A 24,933-nucleotide genomic window follows, 5' to 3' on the forward strand; every position below is an offset into this window, starting at 1 on the left:
AATGTAGGTCCATCACTCATGTTCTCACTGTTTGCCTGCCTATTCACTTGCTTTCACCAGCTGGTGACCACCTTCTTCCCCACAGTCTCCTCATCAGCATCCACCTGTTCACTGTCTTCTTGCCAACAGATATCTTTCTTTCCTGACCCAGAAACAACAGGCCTACTGTAATTATTTCTGCCAATGCTTATTTGTTCATTTGCTGTCCTGTCACAAGCATCTGCCAGAGAAAGTAGAGTTTCAAAAATCTTCTCATCCACTTTCCAAGACAGAAATACCCTGAGAGAAAAATATGAGCTAGAGGTTAATATATTAGGAACCTGTTCTGTACCAGCCTGCTACCGGCCCTGCAGCAAAAGCAGGGACAACCCCTTTACAAACAGCAAGAGGCTGGAATTATGCCTGCCAAATTTATTCACATAAAACAGAGCAAGACAAGACACCAACCATAAAACACGAGCTAAGAAGCAGGAACAATCCAAGCGGTTGCCTTCAGCAAACCAGCCCTCCCACACATTCCCCTTAAATACAGTTCTGGTCGTGGCCTCTCTGTGCCTCCTTCCGAGGTGCCCCATTGCCTTCCTCTGTTTACTCCTGACTGACTGCCTCCTGCGTCGGGCATCCTTGAACAGGGCCAGCTGTGGGTCATCTTCATCCACAGTGTCAGGCTCACACAGCTGGGTCTGCATCGTGACCAGATGAGAGGGGCCTTGCTGGGGGCTCTCATCAAGCTGTCCAATCCCCTCAGCAAGCTCTTCAACACCCCCCTCCTCCTCCTCTGAGTCGTCCGACCCAACTGCCGAACCCACAGGCTGACCCTGAATCACAACAGAACCAACAGGTTTGAGTCTGCCCTCAGCAATGGAAGCTCAGTGAATGACTTTGGGTCAGTCAAGCTCTGACTGGGCAGATGACTTTGCTGGATTGTTATGGGGAATTCTGCAGAAGGATGTGCTATGTAGGCTGCCTTGAGCTCCTGGAGGATTGGAGGACAGTTGGGAGAAGGAAGGAAGGAAGGAAGGAAGGAAGGAAGGAAGGAAGGAAGGAAGGAAGGAAGGAAGGAAGGAAGGCTACATATATGTTTATTTTTCTATCACTAAATGTGCATACTCCAGTTAAGCTGCCAATATTATTGGTACACAAAGCTTTGAAAGCACAAATGTGTATATGTTTTCAGTTCAGTAAAATATATTCAAATATTATTCAGTTGGCAATTCTTTGTGCTTTATTTGTGGATGAGCATCCCACAGGGAAAAGAAGTGAATTAGTTTCTGAGTAGATGGAACACAAATTCACTTACTATGTTTCTGTGTGAAAGAATCTTTTTTAAAGATTCAAAGTGTTTTAATATAATTTAAATTAAAACAATTTATAAAACAACCTTAAAAAGTTAAAAATCCAGGGAAATTAATACATAAGTAAAAACAAAACTAAGGGACGCGGTGGCTCAGTGGGTTAGGACGCTGAGCTTGTCGATCAGAAGGTCGGCAGTTTGGCGGGTCAAATCCCGAGTGCCGCGTAGCAGAGTGAGCGCCTGTTACTCGTCCCAGCTTCTGCCAACCTAGCAGTTCGAAAGCACGTAAAAATGCAAGTAGAAAAATAGGGACCACTACGGTGGGAAGGTAACAGCGTTTCGTGCGCCTTTGGCATCTAGTCATGCCGGCCACATGACCACGGAGACGTCCTCGGACAAGCGCTGGCTCTTCGGCTTTGAAACGGAGATGAGCACCGGCCCCTAGAGTCGGAAACGACTAGCACGCATGTGCAGGGGAACCTTTACCTTTACCTTTTTAAAAACAAAACTAAAGGATTTCTTTTTACTAATTTTCTCAAATGCCTAAAAGAATTATCAAGTCTTGCCAAAACGTTAAAAGACAGACATATTTCAAAGGGCTTTAGAAGTTTGAAATATATAGGGAAAAAATCCTTTTTTAAAAATCCATCAGCCTGATTTTAGTAAGAAAATTCAGTCAGAGCCTTTGCATTTGGGAATATATGAAACCAGAAGTTCTTTTATCTTAGATCATGAACATAACCTTTTTCTGGTCTTTGGAACACAAGTTAGAGATTTCCTTTTAAAAATAATAAGTAGAATCATGACAATAAATACAATTATTTCCTTTTATTTACATATAGTTAAAATTAAAATAGATAACAATGCATTAACTCTGGCATATACATAAAAGTCTCATAACTGAGGTCAAATCAATTTCCTATAAAAAGTATGAATAGGGAAAATGGTAACTTGGATCATTTACAATAGGAGAAGACTTTAATATTGATACATTAAAGCCTAAGATTGGAAATTACAAGAGACTTTAATTTAATTTAATGCATAGTCATGGATTCATAGATACAGTATATGGACTATTGTGAACTCTGCAACAAAAGCACATATATTTTATTCAGATAGATATAAATATCATACTACACTTTATTTGGATATCTAAAACTTTCTCAAATTTCCTGCAACAAACCAATTTTTAGATCAGATCACACTCCAGTAATTATCACATTTAAATTAGAAGAGATTATTCCATTTACTTATAATTGGTTTAATCCCATAATACTATATAGTGAAGCAGCAAAGCAACAACTTATCTAAACTCTGAGAATATCTTTTTCAAGAAAATAATATAAATAAAACATTACTAAGAACATGATGATTGAGATTCTCAATCGTCCAGGTCATGGTTGTCCCAAAGATGCTTTTCCAACAAGCAACTGGACTTTCTTGGCTTTTTTCCTTGAAAAGGTTACTCTTCTCACCCAAGAAGTTTCTTCAGTTCTGAAGAAGCTGAAGAAGCTTCTTGGATGAGAAGAAAAATTATTTTAAAGCAAAAAATTGAAGAATATACAGTTGCCTTTTAGAAAAGCACCTTTAGGAGAGCATGGTGGGATGCTATAAAAGCAGTATTTAGAGGTAGGTAGATAAATTAGATCAGCATGATTGAAAACATAAACACAAAAGGGAGATAAATTTTATTTGGGAACTAACAATTTATTAACAAACTATAATAGAACTGGATCAGATATTATTTACAAAAAGTGTTGAAGACAGAAAAAATATCTCAGTAAATATATTATGAACATGTAAATAAAAGTTCTAAACTATGGGCAAATAAACTGAAAAAAGCTAAGAAAAAATATGTATTAATACAATTTAAAAAGCAATGTCAAATTGTATACAAAATTAAAGGCGTAAATGAATAATTTAAACTTTTTACAATAATTATATTCTTCAAGTAATAAAAAATAATCAATTTTTAAATAGATTAACATTCCCAGAACTAAATCTAGAAGATATCCAATGTATTATGTATCAACTCTCTTTTTTTACATTTCAGAAATTTCTGAGGTTTTCCATTTCAGTCTAAATGGAAAATCTTCTAGTCCTTATGTATTGTCAGGGGAATTTTATAAATAATTTAAAGAGGTTTTAATACCTGAATTTTTATTTTATGTGATACTTTGCATCAAGGGGATCCTTTAACAGAGTTTTGGAAACAGTGTAAGATAATTTTGATTCTTAAATCGAGTAAAGATTTGCAGTTCTGAACATTGGATTATGGAGTATGACCTCAGCCCTCAGAGAAAACAGTCCAGTGGTAAGAGATCGAATTATGAGGATAGATAGCCATCCTATCTACTATATGACAGCCTTTCAAATACTTGAAAACAGTTATATTTCCCACACAGTCTATTTTTTTCTCCAGGCTAAAAGTACCCAACATCTCCAACTGTTCCTTGTGAATTTTTTCTTCCAGATTTTTTGTCATCTTAATTGCCCTCCTCTGCCTTCTCTATGTAAACCATCAAATAGACTTCCAAGGAATAGCAACCAAGATTTTCAGAAGCAAAACATCTTAAAACTCCACATTAAAAAACTTCACAAGGTTAGACACAATTACACAGAAGTATACATCTCTGAATCTACTTTGGAGCAAATACACAAAGGGTTGTGCTATTAGCTTTTATTGTCATTTTTTTTAAACAACAACATTATTTCCCAGAGTTTGCTGCATTGGGGGAGAACAAACGCCTGTACTCTGCCCATAGCTTTATTTCAATTCTGTATTTTTGAAGATAAACTGAATATTCATACTTTTGTGATAGACAGATCACAGCATGCTATTTGCTGAGCATTATTTTTACCCTTTGGGAAAAGGACAAAGACTTGTCAGGCATACAGAACAAGAACAGAAAATAGAATGATATCTGCAGCCATAACATTTCCCCTCACATTTAGGAAAAATTAAAGAACTTGGTTATTGATACAAGAAGCAACCCTGCCAATAAAATAATTGTTTGTGTCACACTTACCATATTTATTGATGACACGGGGCCAATGCTATTAACATAGATGTCAACATCAATGACTGTGGGTTTCACTGTGAAAGGAAAACCAAAAAGGCAGCATTTAATATTGTCTCAAATACAATACCAGGTTATCATGTTAAACATTTTCATAATTATGTCATTCTGAACTTAAATCTTCTGGGAAATCACAAGATTAATAGGTTTTTGTTTGCTTGGTTTGCAAGAACCTTTTCAAACTGTCATTCTTGTAAGACATGATTTGAAGATTAGGGTTTATATCTGGTACACCATACTCTATTTCTTCTTCAGTTCCATTATTGCCACTTTATTTATTTATTTATTTATTTATTTATTTATTTATTTATTTATTTATTTATTTATTTAATAATATTTATATACCGCCCTTCTCCCGAAGGACTCAGGGCGGTGAACAGGGCAAGAATAAAAAATACAAAGTTACAAAAGTTAAAAAAGGAATTAAATATATGCCCACTAAAAACAGTAAATGCAAATATTAAAACACAATAAAAAACCCCACCAATCCCCCATCAGGCCAGGCCGGCTTGTTCGAATAAGAATGTCTTTAGATCGCGACGAAAGGAGCGAAGATCGGGCGCTCAACCGGTAACTGATTCCATAGCTCCGGGGCGCCCACAGAGAAGGATCTCCCCCTGGGGGCCACCAATCGACATTCTCTGATCGGTGGCACCCTGAGGAGGCCCTCTCTGTGGGAACGTACAGGGTGAAGGGAAGTTGATGCCGGCAGCAGGTGTTCCCTAAGGTACTCCGGACCCCTGCCATGTAGGGCCTTAAACACCATTACTAGTACCTTGAATCTCACCCGGAAGACAACTGGCAACCAATGCAGCTCACGGAGCAGAGGTGTAACATGGGAGTATCGGGAAACTCCCAACACAACTCTCGCGGCTGCTTTCTGTTCCAGTTGGAGCCTCCGGGTGGTCCTCAAGGGCAGCCCCATGTAGAGAGCGTTGCAGTAGTCCAGACGAGAGGTCACGAGCGCATGAGTGACCGTGCATAAGTCATCCCGGCTTAGATAGGGCCGCAACTGGCGCACCAGGCGAACCTGGGCAAAAGCCCCCCTAGTCACAGCCACTATGTGATCTTAAAGAGTGAGCCGTGAATCTAGGAGGACTCCCAAGTTGCGAGCCCTATCTACGGGGGGTAATAATTCACCCCCCATAGAGAGAGATGGAATATCCGAAATAACCCGGGATGCAGGTATGCAAAGCCACTCAGTCTTGTCGGGGTTGAGTTGAAGTCTGTTCCTCCCCATCCAGACCCGAACCACCTCCAGGCAACGGGACATCATGTTGAGGGCATCACTGGGGTGGTTTGGGGTCGAAATAAAAAGCTGGGTAGCATCAGCATACTGATGATACCCAACTCCAAAGCCACGAATGATCTCACCCAGCGGTTTCATATAGATGTTGAACAGGAGAGGCGAGAGGACCGACCCCTGAGGAACTCCACAAATGAGAGACCTCGAGGTTGACCTCTGCCCCCCTGTCAACACCGACTGCGAACGTCCCAGGAGATAGGAGGAGAACCACTGCAAAACCGTGCCTCCCACTCCCAATCCCCTGAGACGCCACAGCAAGATACCATGGTCGATGGTATCGAAAGCCGCTGAGAGGTCTAATAGGACTAGGACAGAGGAATGTCCCCTGTCCCGAGCCCTCCAGAGATCATTCACCAGCGCGACCAATACTGTCTCCGTGCTGTACCCGGGCCTGAAACCCGATTGGTACGGGTCTAGATAATCCGCTTCATCCAGGACCAGAGGGAGCTGATGCGCCACCACACTCTCAACAACCTTCGCAAGGAAGCGAAGGTTGGAGACTGGACGAAAGTTGTTCAACACAGCTGGGTCCAAGGCAGGCTTCTTGAGGAGAGGCCTCACCACCGCCTCTTTCAAGACGGCGGGGAAGCTACCCTCACTCAGAGGAACCAGCTTCGTGTCCTCTCCCGGGCTGCATAAACCAGCCAGGAAGGGCACGGGTCCAATAAACATGTGGTGGAGCTCAGCCTCCCCATAATCCTGTCCACTTTCTCCGGAGTCACAGAATCAAACTCCTCCCAGGTAATATCGACAAGACCGCCCGTGTCCTGATCGTCAGACTCTGCCCAGTCAGAGTCCAGACCGGTCCGAATCCGAACGATTTTGTCCGACAGATGTTGGTTAAACTCCTCGGCACGACCCTGCAAGGGTTCCTCCCTCACCTCTTGATTAAGGAGGGAGCGAGTCACCCTAAACAGGGTGGCCGGGCGATTATCTGCGGACGCGATAAGGGTAGCAAAGTGATTAGACCTCGCCACCCTTATCGCAGCGAGATAAGACCTAATATAGGCTCTTAGTCGCAATCGGTCGGATTCGGATCGGCTGGATCTCCAACAGCTCTATAGGCCCCGTCTCCAACGCTTCATCTCCCGGAGCTCCGCGGAAAACCATAGAGCTCGACGGGATCTGCACCGGGTCAGGGGCCGCAAGGGTACAACTCGGTCAAGAGCCTCCGTGGCTGCCCTTTCCCAGGCTTCCACTAAGGCATCTGCCGAGTTGTGAGCGAAGGAGGCAGGTGGGGACCCCAGCGCTGCCTGGAACCTCTCAGGATCCATTAAGCGTCTGGGACGGTACCATCTAATTGGTTCCACATACCCACGGTGGGGAGTGGCAAAACGGAAGACCAACCGCAGGAGATGATGATCGGTCCATGACAGGGGCGTAACAATTGGGGAGCCCCCACCAAGATCATCTAACTACTGTCCAGATAAGAAAATCAGGTCAAGGGTGTGGCCTCCCACATGAGTCGGTCCCGAAATTACTTGCATCAGGTCCATGGCCGTCATGGAAGCCATGAACTCCCGAGCTAACTCAGATGATCCTCCCAGCGATGGTAGATTGTTTCGGGAACTCAATCACCAACCCAGAGAGGATATCGAGAAGCTCAGGCAGGGCTGCTGCTGTGTGACTAGGCGAAAGGTACACCAGCAGCAAGCCCAACTGCGCACCAGGGCCGCATCTCAGGAAGAGAGACTCACACCCGACTATCTGGGGAACGGTGGCCTCCCGCGGACACAAGGTCTCCCTCATAACCACAGCCACTCCCCCACCCCTACCCTGAGTCCGAGGCCGGTGTAGCACCCAGAAACCTGGTGGGCAAAGATCAACCAGAGGAATACCGCCCTCTGGGCCCAACCAAGTCTCTGTGATGCAAGCCAGGTCCGCCTGCTCACCCTCGACCAGGTCACAGATGAGAGGAGCTTTATTAGCAACAGACCTGGCATTCAAGTACACCAGTCGGAGCTCAGGGGGCTGCACATCCTCACTCCCGGGACCTCGGGGCAGAGCCAGAGGGTCGGAGTGCCTCACCGCTTGCAAGCAGCGGAGAGGCCTTCCCTGAGATCGATACAGCCCTCTGTTCCTACACCTGCTGCCATTCCCTAACGTCGTGGGAATGGGTAGTCCCACGACCAGCCCTGGAGTCCCAGAGGCAACCGACCCCCGCTCCTCCCCCCCTGCGATCAATCCCGGACCTGGCCTGAACAGTGGTTGTTGGACTGCCCCCCTTGTCCAAACAACCAAAAGAAGTACCCTCCCCACTCCCTAACCCCCCAAAAAATTAGATAAGAAACTAACCAGGGGCCTCTTATTAGATTTATGTCGGAGGCCCCTACCCGTGCCCAGACATCTCTCAGGGTCCCAATAAGCAGGCCCTTCATCGAGATTATAAGTGGCTAGAAAGGTGGGTCGCACCCAGGAAGGGGGAGCACCCCTGAGGGCGAACAAGTCCGTGAAAGAATACCTGAAACAAGGCATAAGGAGCAAATCCAGGTGAAAGGCAGTCCATAGTTAATAAGGAGGGTCCAAACAGAGGATAAATGGGTGTCCAGACCCTCCACCCAGCTACTGCCACTCAGCTGGGTGAACCCCCAGGACAGGCCGACCACCGTCCTCTCACGACGGTCGCGGAGCCTGTTCCCGGGGGGTGGGTGGTCTGAAACACACACTCTGGGTATAGCATGCCCCATAGAGCTCTCACCTCTAGGGGCAGCAGGTGTAAGTTCAAGCCACCCTCTCACGGTGGCTAATACCCAGAGTCCTCTGAGTCCTTTGGGGAAGATGTGTAGACAATAGGCAATAGTTCGTAAAGCCATGATAGTCTGCTCTGTTAACAACCAAGTCCTCCGCCGCTCCGCCACTCCAGGGGATTGTTCCTGGCCACAGCTCCATGGGCCCCCAGTTCTACAGTAATTGGGGCCTTCCAGAGCGTGGTCTACAGAGTCTAACTCCTCCAGGCTTACTAATTCCCTCCAGGCCCCGTCGGAATCCAACGGCACCGACCAGTTCACAATAGGTCTTTCAGGCTCCTCCGGAACAACCAGAGTCCGCTGGGCTCCACTGGGCTCCACTGGGCTCCACCGGGGTTAACCGGCTAACCCAGGAACCTTTGGGGCCACCAGAAACACTGAAGGTGCCAGGCCGTCTGGGGTAAGCAGAGCAATCAGGAGACAAAAACAGGTTGACAGCCATACCACCACCGAGCTACCGAGGCTGCTGCTGTTGCCGAAAACGCCGCTGCAAACACCGTCGCCATCGCTGTTGTTGCCGGAACGCCGCCGGAGCCAAGAACGATCTAGAAACGACGACGCCGCCGGAGGAAAGCGGGCCGAGAAGGCCTAGGCGCCAGCGGCGCAAGCGGCCCGAAAAACGACCCAAAATGCGGTGGACGATGTCAAAAGTGGCCTAGAATGGCCCGGGAGCAACGCCGCCGCCGCCGCCACCACCGTCAAAGTGGTCCGAAAGTACTGTCGCCGTCACAGTCGAGAGCGGACCGAGACAACCAGAGGACGGCCCGAAACGGCCCGCAAACGCCTCCACCGACACCGCCAACAGTCGGGAACCACCAAGAGACGCTGGCACTGCCGCCGCCGGAAACGCCGCCGCCACCGCTGAAAACCCCGAAAACGCTGCCGAGAACGGCCCGGAGGACGGCCTGAAGCGATAGGAAAATGCCGCGAACGCCGAGCCCGGCAGACCAGCACACCAGCAGACCAGCAGACCAGCGGAACGCCAACGGTAAAATTAGCAGGCAGCAGACAGCATTGTCTAGCTGCCTAACTCATTGCCCATCACTATCACCCCAACACAGAGGGCATAAAGCACCCCTGAGGGGCTCCTAGGATGCCTGGTTTCTGGAACTTGCAGAGCTCAGCCCAGCACGTCCTCCTGCACATCCGCCATCTTGCACGTCCGCCATCTTTAGTTCCTGCCTCTGTAGTGGTTAAGGCACCAGACAAGAAACCAGGGGACAAGGATTTCTAATCCTGCCTTAGGCATAATGCCAGTTGATTAACTGGTCATTCTGTCTCAGCCTGAAAAATCAGGCAATGATAAACCACTTCTGAAATCTTGTCATGAAAACTCCATGGACTTGCCCAGATAGTCACCATAAATCAAATTTTGTTTTTCTTCCAGGATCTCTAGAAATGAAAGGCCAATTTGTTTTAAGCACACCTCTTAAACTGTGCAAGAATTGTATTAAGCCTTTCTAACAAAAGAAGGTAAAAGATAATCAGCGGTCTCCAGCTAAATAGAATTTGATTTATGATGACTATCTGGGCAAGTCCATGGAGTTTTCATGACAAGATTTCAGAAATACCTTTTGGAGTATACATGAATACCCAATCACACCTACATGCAAAGCTTGAAATCAAACATGATTTTTTTCCAGTAGCCTTGCAGTCTCATGAAAAGATGCAAATACATGGCTGCAGGCAGATGCTTTTTGGATGTCCCCGTGAACTCCAAAGCACCTTTTTGCCTTCAGATATAATGCACACATGCCCTTCCTAATCAAGACTTCTGATTGAGAGTAAAGCCATTGTACTGCCCTCCTCTGGGAAGAGAAGAAGAAAAGGAAAGATCCTTTGACAATTTTTGAGAAAGAAATTATTTTGCAACATTATGGGGATTATTTCCTTATTTTCCTTAGATCTGAAAGAACAAAACCACTTTGTCCGCCCAATAAAAGAGAAAGAGGTCCTTAAAAGCTGATCTCCCCTTTGCTCCCCCAAAATGTGAGGATGGTGTTATGTTTTGACACAGGACTTCAAACACTGGTTTATTTCAGCATATCAGTTATTACTGCATGCAGCAAATAGTAAACAGTAATAAAATAAATAGACAAACAAACAAAAATATTAAAGGTATATTATCCAACAGCTGCAGGCATTTCATATTCCATTTCATACATTTCAACATTACAGGGTCATACTGATGGCTGATGCTGCCTACAAACTTTGAATTTCCCTGCAAACCTAATCTTTTGCCCCACAAATAAGAATAATAATATCACTGAAATGAAGGTTGTGATCAAGAAATAAATAATGACATTTGATATCTAGACAAAAACAATCCATTTAAAGCTATAGGTTTATGAAAGAAGGAGGTGCTTGCTTCCTCAGATTTATTTAACCTGCTTTTTAAATTCTGCAACTCTCAATCCTAGTAGGACATCAATTGCTTCTGGTGCTCCCTCCTAGCACAGCCACATGTGTGATGTCATGGCCCTCTCTTTTCTTTCCAGCCTTGCATTTGTTGTTTAAAATACCCTTCTTCCACCTCTCGCAATTCCATTACTGCTCCAGGCTCAGAGCCCTCCTTCCTTTTCCTCCAGTGTAATGCTTGCTACAGAATGAACATGCATCAGAGATTTTCACAGAAGCCTCATGGCTCCAAGCACAATTATTCTTTTTTTGAAAAACAAACAATATTTAAAAAGTATAAAAAGAACATTCAGGCTTTATGTCCAGTTTGGAAATCTCTTGTGACATTTGTCTTGTAACTCCCCACCCTCACCCCTGAGAAACAATCTGATTGAGTCTACTTGCTTAAGGCAAAATCAGTTCAACACAGGAAACACTTACATTCCACTAATCTAAATACACTTTGATTTCTAGATAGAATCCTCTGCTTATCTTCTCAAAAGTAAGTTCTGCTGAACAAGGCAAGATGTTCCCTGGTATCAAAGCTCTGGTGGAGCATGACCAGGAATACAGCACATCCTTTGGAGAGCCAACAAGTAAAGAGTAAATGAAAATCATCATCATCATCATCATCATCATCATCATCATCATCATCATCATCATCCCCCAGTGAGGCACTACCTTGATGTGGTTGTGGGGCTTGTGTACTCTGAGGAAGATGAGAGCTATGCCAGAGGTTCAACCATACTGGACAGTTCTCATCAGAGGAGTCAAAGAGTGTCTCTCCCATAAAAAATATGGTGAGATGTAAATTTCAGAATGCCATACCGGCTCAGATGTCGGCCAAGTTAACAAGGTCCGTGCTAGATGTTGGAGTTCCTGGATATCTGGTGAAAAATGGGTTACAGGACTTAGGACTGTTGGCTGAGCAACCAGGGCTCAGAACTACTGGAAGAAAAGGTGTTTACCCATTGCAAATATGCAGTGATTGAAAACAAAGACATAATTATCTGTTATTACAGATCAAGTCCAACAAGAAGAGGATATCTAAAACGAATGCACCAGTTCTGGAAAGAATAACATCCAGAATCAGAAATAACAGAGAATAGCAGATCAACGCCAATTTATAATACAAAATAAAGTATTCACATAAACAGAATTGGACGAACTGCAAAGGTTTACCCAGGGCAAAGAAATCAAAGCCTTGCCAGAAGTAATTCAGAATGTAGAGGCAAGCCAGGGGGAGTTGGCAATGAAGGAATCCAGCAGAGATATACAACTGTTCTCATTTGGAAACCAGGCACCTCTTCCTCAGTGTTTTGTATTGGGCTTAATTGTAACACCACGTGGTAAGCTGGAGCTAGCTAACAGCTCCCAGCAACTGAGACCCCCCATCTCCAATGCTGCTATTGGCTACCCCTAGGTGGCAATGGGTTGCTTTAAACCTATTGGCTGCCACCTAGGGGCCAGGATATAAATTGCTGCAGGCTGCAGCTCAGTTCCTCAGTTCAGATCCTGCAAGCAAATAAACATGACCACTGCTGAACTCACTTGCCTCGTCTTCATTCCTGAACAACGAATTCACTACACAACACTGGCGACGAGGGTGGGATCCTGCTTCTCTGAAGGACCTGAAAGTCACTAGGGGAGAGGCAGTGCATGCCTGGAGGAAAAAGGCATTTCCCCCCCCCTACGGTTGGGTAGCCAGATACGCTAGTGACAATGCGCTCAGTGGATCAGTCCCTGAGCATCAGAAAAGCAGGATCAGAAGCCGCAGGAACCAGCCGCAAAGACCAGAAGAATGCCCAAGGTTAGCAGGCTGCGAGAGTTTGACATCAAGCAACCAGACGAATGGCCATCGTACCTGTCCCAGGTCGAAAACTACCTCCAGGTGAACCAGGTTGCAGTAGATGGACTGAAGGCTGCCACGCTGCTCTGTGTGTGCGGCCCAGCAACATTCGATCTGGCTGAAAACCTGTTCATGCCAACGCCTCTGGAATCAGTCTCCTATGCTGATCTAAAGAAGAAGCTTGGAGAACATTTCCAACCAAAGATGTCAGTGATTGCCTGGCGCTACACCTTCAAACAATGAATACAGCAGCCCAGTGAGACCGCGTTGGAGTACATTGCGGCCTTGAGGCAGGCTGCATGCCTGTGTAAATTTTCTGATGTCGAAGAGCGACTTTGAGACTGGCTCATCTGCGGCCTACAAAATCGAGAGCTGCAGCAAAAACATTTTGCTAGAGCTATCCTGTCATTCACTGAAGCCCAGGACAAAGTCATGGCAGATGAAGCCGCCGGGGCAGCCGTCCGAACAATCCGGCCCGCCAAAACAATGCAGCATGAAGAAACCGTCTACTACAAGGATGCCGAATGCACTGAAGAATTAGATGAAGAAGATGCTGAAGTCGACAAGCTGCACAAACAACCCGACACTCAGCACCGCAGCAGCAAGCAACAAGAGAGTGACAGTAGATTTAACCGACAAAAGTGCTTTTAGGTCTTGGAAGCTTTTCTCGTGAGTGCTGATCCATTTCCATGAAGCTTTTTTATCTAAGAGCCTGTGAAGTGGCTCTGCCAATGCAGCCTTGTTAGGCAGAAATGCATGCTAGAAGTTGAGGAGGCCCAAGAATGCTTGTAGCTCTCCTTTTGATTTAGGGCTAGGTGCCATTTGAATGGCCTTCACCTTGGACTCAGCTGGGTGAATGCCGTTAGCATCAATCCAAAATCCCAAAATTCGGTTGAAGAAACCCCAATACTGCATTTACTCTGTTTAGCATGTGATGCATCCCCTTATGGGGTGGGGGCAATCTTGAGTCATTTAGAGAAGAATGGAACACAAGTTCCTATTGCATTTTATTCAAGGACACTGTTCTTTGCTGAGCGTAACTACACTCAAATTGACAAAGAGGCCTTAGCCATTGTAGCTGGAATTTAAAAAATCCATGACTATTTATATAGCAGGGACTTCACGGTCTTCACAGACCACAAACCACTACTGGACCTCTTTACAACAGACAAACAAACACTCCACATACTTTCCCCAAGAATGTTGAGATGGTCTATTTTTCTATCAGCCTACACGTTTAAACTGGTTCACAAACTTGGGAAAGAAATGGGCCATACTGATGGCCTGAGCAGACTCCCACTGCCACTAATTGAACCAGATCCAGCCCCAGCAGCCAGAATCCTGTCCATTCAGGATATGCCAGAATTTCCCCTCCACGCAGGGGACATAGCTGCAGAAACAGCTACTGATAAAACAGTAGAGTGCTTTCATGGGTGCACACAGGGTGGTTAGCTAAAAGCCCAGGCTCTGAATTCCAGAGTTATTTTGTGAGCTATCAGCTCACAAGGGTTGTATCCTATGGGGAAACAGGGTCATAGTTTCCACTTCACTGAGAGATAGAGTTTTACAGTCACTACATGAAGGCCATCGTATGAAAGCTTTAGCAAGAAGCTACCTATGGTGGCCAGGCCTAGACAAGGCCATCGAGGCACAGGTGCATGGTTGTTTTACATGCCAGCAATCAAGGCCTGAAATGCCACATTCTCCAGTCCACAGGTGGGAGGAAACGCACACTCCCTGGTCTAGAATTCACATAGACTTCACTGGGCCCTTTCAGGGACAGCTCTTCCTCATAGTGGTAGACAGCCATTCTAAATGGCTTGAAGTAATCCCGGTTGCAAACATGACTACTGCTAGGACCATCTGGTGCTGAGAAAACTCTTTGCCACACATGGGCTGCCAGATGTCTTAGTTTCAGACAATGGGGCTCAATTCACTGCTGCTGGATTTCAGGCTTTTCTAAGGACAAACCTCATCAGACATGCAACGTCTGCCCCCTTTCATCCGCCCAGTAATGGTCAAGCTGAACGTATGGTAAGGACCACAAAGGAGTCACTTAAACGCATAGTAACTGGAGACTGGCATCACAGACTGACAGATTTTTTACTTTGCCAGCATTCCACGCCCTTCACTGCCACTGGGAAGTGCCCTGCAAAATTACGACGGGGGAGGCACTTGATCACAAAACTGGACAGGCTGCATCCAGATAGAGTGGCAGCAGAAGCCTCTTGACCAAAACACTTGAGGGGGCTGCCACACTAGATGTTGGAGTTCCTGGATATCTGGCGAAAAATGGGTTACAGGACTTAGGACTGCTGGCTGAGCAACCAGGGCTCAGAACTACTGGAAGAAAAGGTGTTTACCCATCGCAAATAAACAGTGATTGAAAACAAAGAAATAATGATCTGTTATTACAGATCAAGTCCAACTAAAAGAGGATATCTAAAACAAATGCACCAGTTCTGCAAAAAACAACATCCAGAATCAGAAATAACAGAGACTAGCAGATCAACGCCAATTTATAATACAAAATAAAGTATTCACAAAAACAGAATTGGACAAACAGCAAAGGTTTACCCAGGGCAAAGAAATCAAAGCCTTGCCAGAAGTAATTCAGAATGTAGACGCAAGCCAGGGGGAGTTGGAAATGAAGGAATTGAGCAGAGATATACAGCTGTTCTCATTTGGAAACCAGGCACCTCTTCCTCAGGAAAAACAAAGCCCTCTAACTAAAGAAATGAAAGAGTTGAAACAAAGAATAACTGAGCATCTAGAACAGCACAAAAACAATAGGCTGCCTGCATTGAAGCTTGTTCCAAAAAAACAGCTAGCACAAGCATTAAAAGATGCAAATACTGTAATATCAAGTATAAGCACCAATTCACTGCAAGAAACAAACCTATTAATGTACAGCACAGCTGCAGTTATAACTGAATACCTGGGATGCAAAATGAACAAAGAAGAAAAACAAACAGTGCACCACAAAAATAGAAGGTTATACTAGAAAATACTTTGGCCACCTAATGAGAAGGAAGGACTCACTGGAGAAGAGCCTAATGCTGGGAAAGATCAAGGGCAATAGAAGAAGGGGATGACAGAGAATGAGGTGGCTGGATGGAGTCACTGAAGCAGTAGGCGTGAGCTTAAATGGACTCCAGAAGATGGTAGAGGACAGGAAGGCCTGGAGGAATGTTGTCCATAGGGTCGCGATGGGTCAGACACGACTTCGCAGCTAACAACAACAACAACAACAACAACTAGAAAATAAGATCAGCAAGTTAAGATCACATGCAAGCAAGCAAAAACAGATGAGAGAAAAGAAGCTGAAGAACAAGAAGACCAAAGAATACCTAATCAAGAAATACCACTTAGAAACAAGGAAGATCAAAGAAGCACTGGAAATAATAAAGCAGCAAATAACAGCTATAGCCAGGAAAATCAGTAGATACGAAGCTCGAATTGCAAATTATAGGCAGAACATCCAATTTCAATCCAATCAGAAACATTTCTACCAATCCATCAATGGAGAAACTGCAATGAATCAGTCAGTACCTGACAAGGAAGAAACAGTGCAGTTCTAGAAGCAGATATGGGATAACCCAAAGAAACACAACAAGGATGCGGTTTGGTTAAAAGAGGTGGATGCAAATAAAACAGAAGTTGAAATGAAAGAACTAGTAATAACAACAAAAATGGTAGAAAAAAGAGCAAGAAAGATCAAAAATTGGTTAGCACCAAGTGAAGATGAACTGCATGGGTTATATACCCACTCATTGCCAAGCAGTTCAACAATATACTACAAGGAGGAGAAACTGAAAAGTGGCTAACAACTGGGAAAACCTACCTAATAATGAAAAATCCAGCAAATCCGGCAACACCAGGCAACTACAGGCCAATTACCAACAACTTTCAAATTGCTAACTGGTGTGGTAGCTGATGCAGTACAACAGCATCTAGTTGAAAATAATCTCTTTCCACCTGAGCAGAAAGGAAACCGCCCCAATAGCAGAGGAACAAAAAATCAACTCCTAATAGACAAAATAATCTTGGAAAACTGCAAGAAAAGGAAGACCAACCTGAATGTGGCATGGATTGACTACAAAAAGGCATTTGACTCTCTGCCACATGACTGGATAATCAAATGCCTAGAAATAACAGGAATCAGTAAAAACATCAGAAAATTTGTGCAAAGAACGATGGCACAATGGAAGACACAGTTTCAGGTCAATGGTGAAAGACTGGGAGAGGTTAATATCAAGAGAGGAATATTTCTAGGAGATTCATTATCAACACTACTATTTGTTAGTGCACTGTTTCATCTGTCAACAATACTGAATAACTCAGGACATGGCTATCAAACATCAAAAACATCTGCCAGACTATTCCACCTCCTTTACATGGATGATCTGAAGCTATATGGAAAAACATCATCTGAAATAGAATCACTGCTGAACACTGTCCGTATATATGGCCAATATATTGCAATGGAGTTTGGCTTGGACAAATGTGCCACACTTACTCTCATACAAGGAAAAATAGTGAAAACTGAAGGAATAAAGATGCCCCATGAAAATAACATTAAGAGAATTGCAGGGTAAAATGAGGACCCAGATTGTTGGGGGCAATAAGCTGACTTTGTAATAATGCCACTTGGGGGGGGGCGAAAGCCCTAATAAGCAGGCATATACATAGAATGAAGGCTATTGCTAAGCACATTGGTTTGTGCTTAAATTGTAAGCCGCCCTGAGTCTTCGGAGAAGGGCGGGATATAAATGGGATTAAAATAAAAAATAATAAATGGATTATATGCTCCTAATCAACAGCAAGGAAAGTTTTATAAGTTTTTACATGACAAACTAACTCATTTGGATTACAAATCTGTTATTTTGAAGGGTGATTGGAACGGTCTTTTGGATTCATGCAAGGACAAGAAGGGATTTTTGAAAAATTCTCCTAACCATTCTAGATTGCCTAAAGCTTTTTTTGATTTGAAAGATGACTTGGAATTAAGAGATTCTTGGCGGGAGCGAAATTTGGAGGACAGAGATTTTACTTTTTTCTCGGACAAGCATCAATCGTTTTCTAGAATTGATTTTTTTTTAATTACTGGTGATCTTATTTCCAGGGTGAAGAATGTCAAGATTTTTCCTAGGACATTGTCAGATAATAGTTCTGTATGGATGGAGTTGTTTAGGGAAGACGGGATCAGAAGATCTTGGAGATTGAATGAAAACTTATTCAGATATGATGTGCTCTCAGAGAAATGTAGAGATTATTTGAAAGAATTTTTTGTTTTGAATATGCATAAAGGTACACCGATTGAAATGGAGTGGGATGCTAGTAAAGCTTATATGAGGGGGGGTTTGATTCATATGAATAATGGTCATAGGTATAAGCAGATGCAGAAACATAAAGAATTGGAAGAAGAGATTAAATTGAAGGAGAAAGCTTTTATTTTGAATCCATCAGACAAGAGACTGAGGATTTCAATAAATTTGTTGAAAGAGCAATTTAATATGTTGATGGCGGATCAGGTTGCAACTAACTTGAGATATGTGAAACATAATACTTTTTATAATGCAAATAAGCCTGGTAGGTGGCTAGCTTTTCAATTAAGGAAAAAACAGAAGTTACGTATCATAGACAAAATAGAATACAAGGGTAAAGAAATATATCAACAAAATTTGATTAAAAAGGGTTTTTTAGATTTTTATGCAAAGTTATATGCTAGTGAGAATATACAAGCTTTAGATATAGATAAGTATTTACAGGAAGTGCATATTCCTACGCTTTCACATGAACAACGGGAAGGGATGAATCGTTTAATTACTTCTGAGGAAATTATTTCAGCAATTAAACAGTTAAAAGTGGGTAAGGCTCCTGGTACAGATGGTTTATCAGCAGTTTATTATAAAATTTTACTTGAAGAGATGGTAGAACCTTTAAAGGAATTATTTAATAATATCCAGGCTGGAGGGGAAGTGCCTCCATCCTGGAGAAGGGCTTTTATATAACTAATTCCAAAGGAGGATCAAGACCTTACCCAGCCTAAGAATTACAGACCTATATCGCTTTTAAATACAGATTATAAGATTTTTGCAAAGATATTGGCAAATAGATTAATGCATGTCTTGAAACAAATTGTTTATAGTGATCAGTCTGGATTTATAAATGGAAGATATATGAAATATAATGTACTACAAATTGTAAATTTAATAGAATATTTGGATAAGAACAACCAAGTCTCTGCGGCATTGATATTCTTAGATGCTGAAAAAGCATTTGATCACTTGAATTGGCAATTTTTATTGAAAGTTGTGGATAAGATGAATTTTGGGGATAAATTTCTGCAATCTATTAAGGCTATATATCAACAACAATCGGCACAAATTATAATTAATGGGGGACTAACAGATGCATTTAAAATTGAAAAAGGTACAAGACAGGGATGTCCCCTATCACCATTGTTGTTTGTTTTAACATTGGAGATTTTATTGATTAAAATTCGCGAATCAACCAAAATAAAGGGAATAAAGATAAAGCAGAATGATTGTAGGCTAAGGGCATTTGCGGATGACTTGGTTGTTACACTATCTCAACCAATTCAATCGGTTATAGACTTGATGGAAATTGTAATTCAATATGGGAAAGTTTCTGGTTTTAAGGTAAATAATAATAAGACCAAAATATTATCTAAAAATATGACCATGAATGAAAAGGAAATGTTAGTAAAATTGACAGGTTATGAAATAGTGAAAAAGGTTAAGTATTTGGGAGTATATATTACAGCCTCTAATGCAAAATTATATAAGAATAATTATGAGATGTTATGGTTAAAAGTACAAAAGGATTTAAACAATTGGAAAAAATTACAATTATCTTTGCTGGGGAAAATTGCAGCTGTTAAAATGAATGTTTTACCAAAGTTTCTCTTTTTGTTTCAAATGATACCTATTTTGAAAATAGATGCTAATTTGGATGAATGGCAGAAGGGTATTAATAAATTTATCTGGGCGGGGAAAAAACCAAGAGTTAAACTTAAGATTTTACAAGACGCACGGGAAAGAGGAGGACTTAAGGTGCCTAATTTGAAACTATACTATGAAGTGGTGGTTTTAACACTGGTCAGTGATTGGCTTAATTTAACAAATAAAAGAATACTTTATCTTGAGGGATGGGACCTATTATATGGGTGGCATGCATATTTAATATATAACAAAAAAGTTGACAAGGCATTTAAATCTCATATTTTAAGAAGTGCTTTATTGTGTGTTTGGAAAAAGTATTACTATAAGTTGAATTATAAAATACCAATTTGGGGGATTTCTGGACACGCAATAGAGGGTGTATCTATGGGTGTGAATTTGGATACGATTTCTTATAAGGAATTACTTAGATTGGTAGGGAATGATTGGCAATTAAAGTCGTTAGTTGAGTTAAAACAAGAAAATATTGTACAGTCTTGGTTCCAGTATACTCAATTGCAAGTTAGGTGGAAGTTAGATCAGAAGGTTGGTATTACATTAATGGATGAAAATTTGGTAAAACAGATTAAAGTTCAAAATTGAGCGCATATAAAGAGAATTTATAATGCTTTAATAGAATTGGATTCAGAAACGGAATTAGTTAAAGATTGTATGGTAAAGTGGGCCCACACCCATACGTGTAACAGATTTTCAATGGGCCCCAATTAAAATGAAGGGGAAGGCTACCTTATTAGTGGAATACAAACACTTCAGGGGACCATTAGATGTACTGGTTACTGAAGGCAGGAGAACTAGTTTAGTGGGACTGGATTGGTTTGATGCTCTGGGCATTTGGTTGGGAGGAGTTAACAACACACAGATCACAAGCCTCAAAGCCGTCTGCAAGAAGTTTGTAGACATCTTCGATGACAAGCTGGGCAAGTATACAGGACCCCCTATTAAGTTTAAGTTTAAGCCCGATGTACTGCCGGTGCGGATTAAGGCTAGAAGAGTTCCATTCGCTCTCAAGCATAAGATTGAGAGTGAATTGGAAAAATTAGTGGAACAGGGAGTTCTGGAACCAGTGGAAGGGGGAGAATTGGAAACTCCCATTGTAACTCTGCTTAAGGTGAACGGTGAGGTTAGAATTTGTGGAGATTATAAGTCTACTGTCAATCGAGCATTAAACCCACATGCATACCCGGTTCCGTCAGTTAAGCACGTTCTCTCTGCTATTCAGTCTGGTGCAGTGTTTGCTAAATTGGATTTAGCACAAGCTTACCAACAGCTGCCGGTTACCCAGGAAACGGCAGATGCTCAAATGATAGTCACTCACAAGGGGGCTTTCAGATTGAATCACCTACAATTTGGCGTTTCTGTCGCCCCAGGAATTTTCCTGGAAGTGATGGAATGGACACTGAAGGGTATTCCTGGGGTATGCCCTTATTTTGATGACGTCCTAATTGCAGGGGAGTCAGAAGAGGAGTTAGCTGACAGGCTGCAGGAGTTGTTAAGTAGATTCCGTTCTGCTGGGCTTAAATTGAAGATAGAAAAGTGCAGTATTGGAGTGGCTTCCACAGAGTTCTTAGGGTTTAGGATTGATGCACAAGATATTTACCCCACAGACTCTAAGGTAAAAGCCATTAAAATGGCTCCTACCCCTAAGAACAAAGCAGAGCTGCAAGCCTTTTGGGGGCTGCTGAATTTTTATCATGCATTCTTGCCTCATAAGGCAGCAATTGCTGAGCCTTTATATAGGTTGTTGGACAATAAAACTCCATGGCATTGGTCCACAGTCCATGATAAGAGTTTTAAAACCCTCAAACAATTACTGTCCAGCAGTTCAACAATCACACATTTCATTGAGAGCAAGACCCTATGCATAGCCTGTGATGCATCTCCTTACGGGGTGGGCGCTGTGCTAAGTCATTTGGAAGAGAATGGTGAACAGAGGCCAATTGCTTAGTACTCTAGAACGTTGTCAAGAGCAGAAAGAAATTACGCTCAGATTGACAAAGAGGCATTGGCAATAGTCTCTGGGGTGAAGAAGTTCCATGACTACCTGTATGGTAGAGAATTCACCATTTTCACTGACCATAAGCCCCTGCTGGGGCTTTTCACAACTGATAAACAAACACCACAAATACTGTCACCCAGAATGCTAAGGTGGTCCATATTTCTTTCTGCATATACGTGCAAATTGGTATACAAACCAGGTAAAGAGATGGGCCATGCTGATGGATTAAGTAGATTACCCCTTGTGGTGGCTGAACCAGATCCAGCACCGGCAGGCCAAATCTTATCCATAAAAGAACTCCCTGAATGCCCTCTACAAGCCAGAGACGTTGCTGATGGCACATCAGCAGACAAAATATTGAGCAGAATATTGGCATGGGTAGTTTTGGGTTGGTAAGATAGGAGTCCTGGCACAGAGTTCCAGGCATATTTCACAAGGAGACATGAGTTGTCTTTGCACAAAGGGTGTCTGTTGTTGGGTAGCCGGGTTGTGATTCCTGAGAAGTTTAGGAATAAGATCTTGCAGGCTCTGCACGAAGGACACCCGGGGGTTGTGAGGATGAAGGCTTTAGCACGGAGTTACGTGTGGTGGCCCGGCCTGGATAAAGCAATAGAAGAACAAGTAGCAAGTTGCTACTGATGTCAAAAGTCTAGGCCCGAACAACCACATGCTCCAGTGCACAAGTGGGAGGTGACACACACCCCATGGTCGAGAATTCATTTGGATTATATGGGACCATTTCAGGGGCAACTTTTCCTAGTGGTGGTAGACAGTTATTCAAAATGGTTAGAGGTAGTCCCTGTTACAAGCATGACCACAGCAAAAACTGTGCAGATGCTGAGGGGGCTCTTCGCCACACATGGTCTACCTGATGTCATAGTCTCTGATAATGACCCACAATTCACATCTGCTGATTTTCAGGCTTTCACCAAGGCCAACTTGATTAGGCACACCACGTCCACTCCTTTCCACCCAGCTACCAATGGCCTTGCAGAATGAAACGTAAGGACGACCAAAGAAACATTGAGATGCATCATCTGTGGGGACTGGCACCAAAGGTTGGCACAATTCTTACTGGCACAACACACTACACCCTGCACGACCACTGGCAAGAGTCCAGTGGAGTTTCATTGGGGCAGGCGGCTCATCACAAAATTGGACAGATTGCACCCAGATAGAGTGGCCACAGAGGTGGGTCAACCCACCCCCACGAAGGAAATTAATTTGGGAGAGCCGGTTTGGGCCAGGAACTATGGGACTGGAGACTTGTGGGTTCAGGGGGTGGTAGTTGACAAAACTGGGCCCGTATCATACATTGTGGAAGGGGAAGGGGGCCAGCAGGTCAGAAGGCACATTGACCAATTGAGGAAGAGGGCCCCTGAGAAACAGCAATGTGATCAGGCCCTTCAAACACCACCCACGGGCTCTGCTGTTGCTACCACGGTCGGTCAAGAGAGACAGGTAGTACTCTCAGACGCCAGCACAGAACAACAACCAGGGACTATGAACTGGACCACCCAGCAGTTTAGCCAGGCCAACGATGACCGTGCAGGAAAGGAGTTTCAAGGCCAACTGCCATCCCAGGAGTTGGTCGCCCAGGCAGATGATCAACCAGTGAGACGTTCTGTGAGGACCCATAAGTCACCAATATATCTTGAGGATTATGTGAGGCCCTGAATGTCGACACAGTATAGAAGCTGGAATTACCATTGTAGAGTTGTAGAGTGTATATTGTTCTTATTATGGGGGAAGGGGTGTTGTGTATGCTGGGGACTGTCAATAACAGCAAGCCACTAGGACCAACAGGTGGCGCCAGTCAAGGCTCGGATTGACTGGCCAGCATTCGGCGGGAATTCCAGATGTGGGGATTGGTTTGGGGAATGTACCTGGCTAGGTATTTAAGGGGGCTCCGGAGGCTCCATTGTCCCTTTGTTCCTGCCTACCTGCAATAAAGACTGTTGCTGTGAATCCTGTCGGTTACTTCCATGTGGTCCTGATAATATACAACAAATTTAATAAATTATAATATTTTAATAACAGTACTACAAAATATTATTATTATTCTCCTATTGCTCTGGGTGTTGAGAACATTTGGCTCTCCAACAAAGTTTGAGATGATGAAAGGCACTCAGTATAGGAGTGTATAGGAAGTATAGGAACAGGAATAGGTTTATTGTTATTTTAAAGTATTTACTAACTTTACAGTGTTCCTTTAGGAGCTTTTTACAAATCCCATTTGGATTCTACTACTTTAAAAACTTTGATATTATTTATGTGGTAAAACTTTTCAGGGGTATGTTTGATCTGGAGACCAGGACACATTACACTGAAGCACAACCTGGTTTAATGGTAGTACTTGAGGAAAAGATGGGCTATGCACTTATGTATATACACTGGGTTGAATTTAGAGCCAGGTATTTAAATGGATATCACACATCATGTGTCTAGTTAGGTCAATGAGGCCATTAAGGTATTATTATGAGGACTACAGGGAGAATGGGGTTTTGAAGAAACAAAGGGGCACTATTCCAACCTCAACAAATTTAAAATGTGTGCACTTCAACTCCCAGAATTTCTCAGTCAGCATGCTAGATTGGAATTCTGGGAGCTGAAGTCCATATTTCTAAAGTTGCTAAGGTTGAAAAACACTACACTATTCCACAAGTCTAGGTTCTTTTTAGAGAATTAACTACTCACCAATTCTATAACACAAGGGACGCGGTGGCTCAGTGGGTTAGGACGCTGAGCTTGTCGATCGGAAGGTCGGCAGTTTGGCGGGTCGAATCCCGAGTGCCGCGTAACAGAGTGAGCGCCTGTTACTCGTCCCAGCTTCTGCCAACCTAGCAGTTCGAAAGCATGTAAAAATGCAAGTAGAAAAATAGGGACCACTACGGTGGGAAGGTAACAGCGTTCTGTGCGCCTTTGGTGTCTAGTCATGCCGGCCACATGACCACGGAGACGTCCTCGGACAAACGCTGGCTCTTCGGCTTTGAAACGGAGATGAGCACCGGCCCCTAGAGTTGGAAACGACTAGCACGCATGTGCGGGGGAACCTTTACCTTTAATTCTATAACTGACAGGATATGTAATATACATTCCCTGTCTGATGGGAGGAATGGGCCAATGTGTTGGTGTTAAAACAGTTCCTTAGGTAACCTTGCCCCATGCCACATAGGGATTTAAAAATCATAAGCCAATGTAGCTCACTCAGCAAAGATATTATATGGTCCAATTTGCACCCAAAATTGCTTGTGCACCCACATTCTCCATCAGCTGAA

General features: G+C 43.5%; 1 protein-coding gene across 1 annotated transcript in view; it reads right to left on the reverse strand.

Annotated features, from left to right (window-relative positions):
• Positions 1 to 24,933, reverse strand: part of GABRG3 (gamma-aminobutyric acid type A receptor subunit gamma3) — a gene marked incomplete at both ends in the record, with an annotated part of 671,827 nt that overhangs the window by 557,648 nt on the left and 89,246 nt on the right. Inside the window, one exon of the mRNA XM_081326819.1 lies at positions 4,324 to 4,391. Coding sequence (XP_081182945.1) covers positions 4,324 to 4,391 — 68 coding nt within the window. The remainder of the gene's footprint in view (positions 1 to 4,323; positions 4,392 to 24,933) is intronic.

Source organism: Vipera berus (assembly GCF_964194415.1).
Source record: "Vipera berus genome assembly, chromosome: 4".
Lineage (NCBI taxonomy): Eukaryota > Metazoa > Chordata > Lepidosauria > Squamata > Viperidae > Vipera > Vipera berus.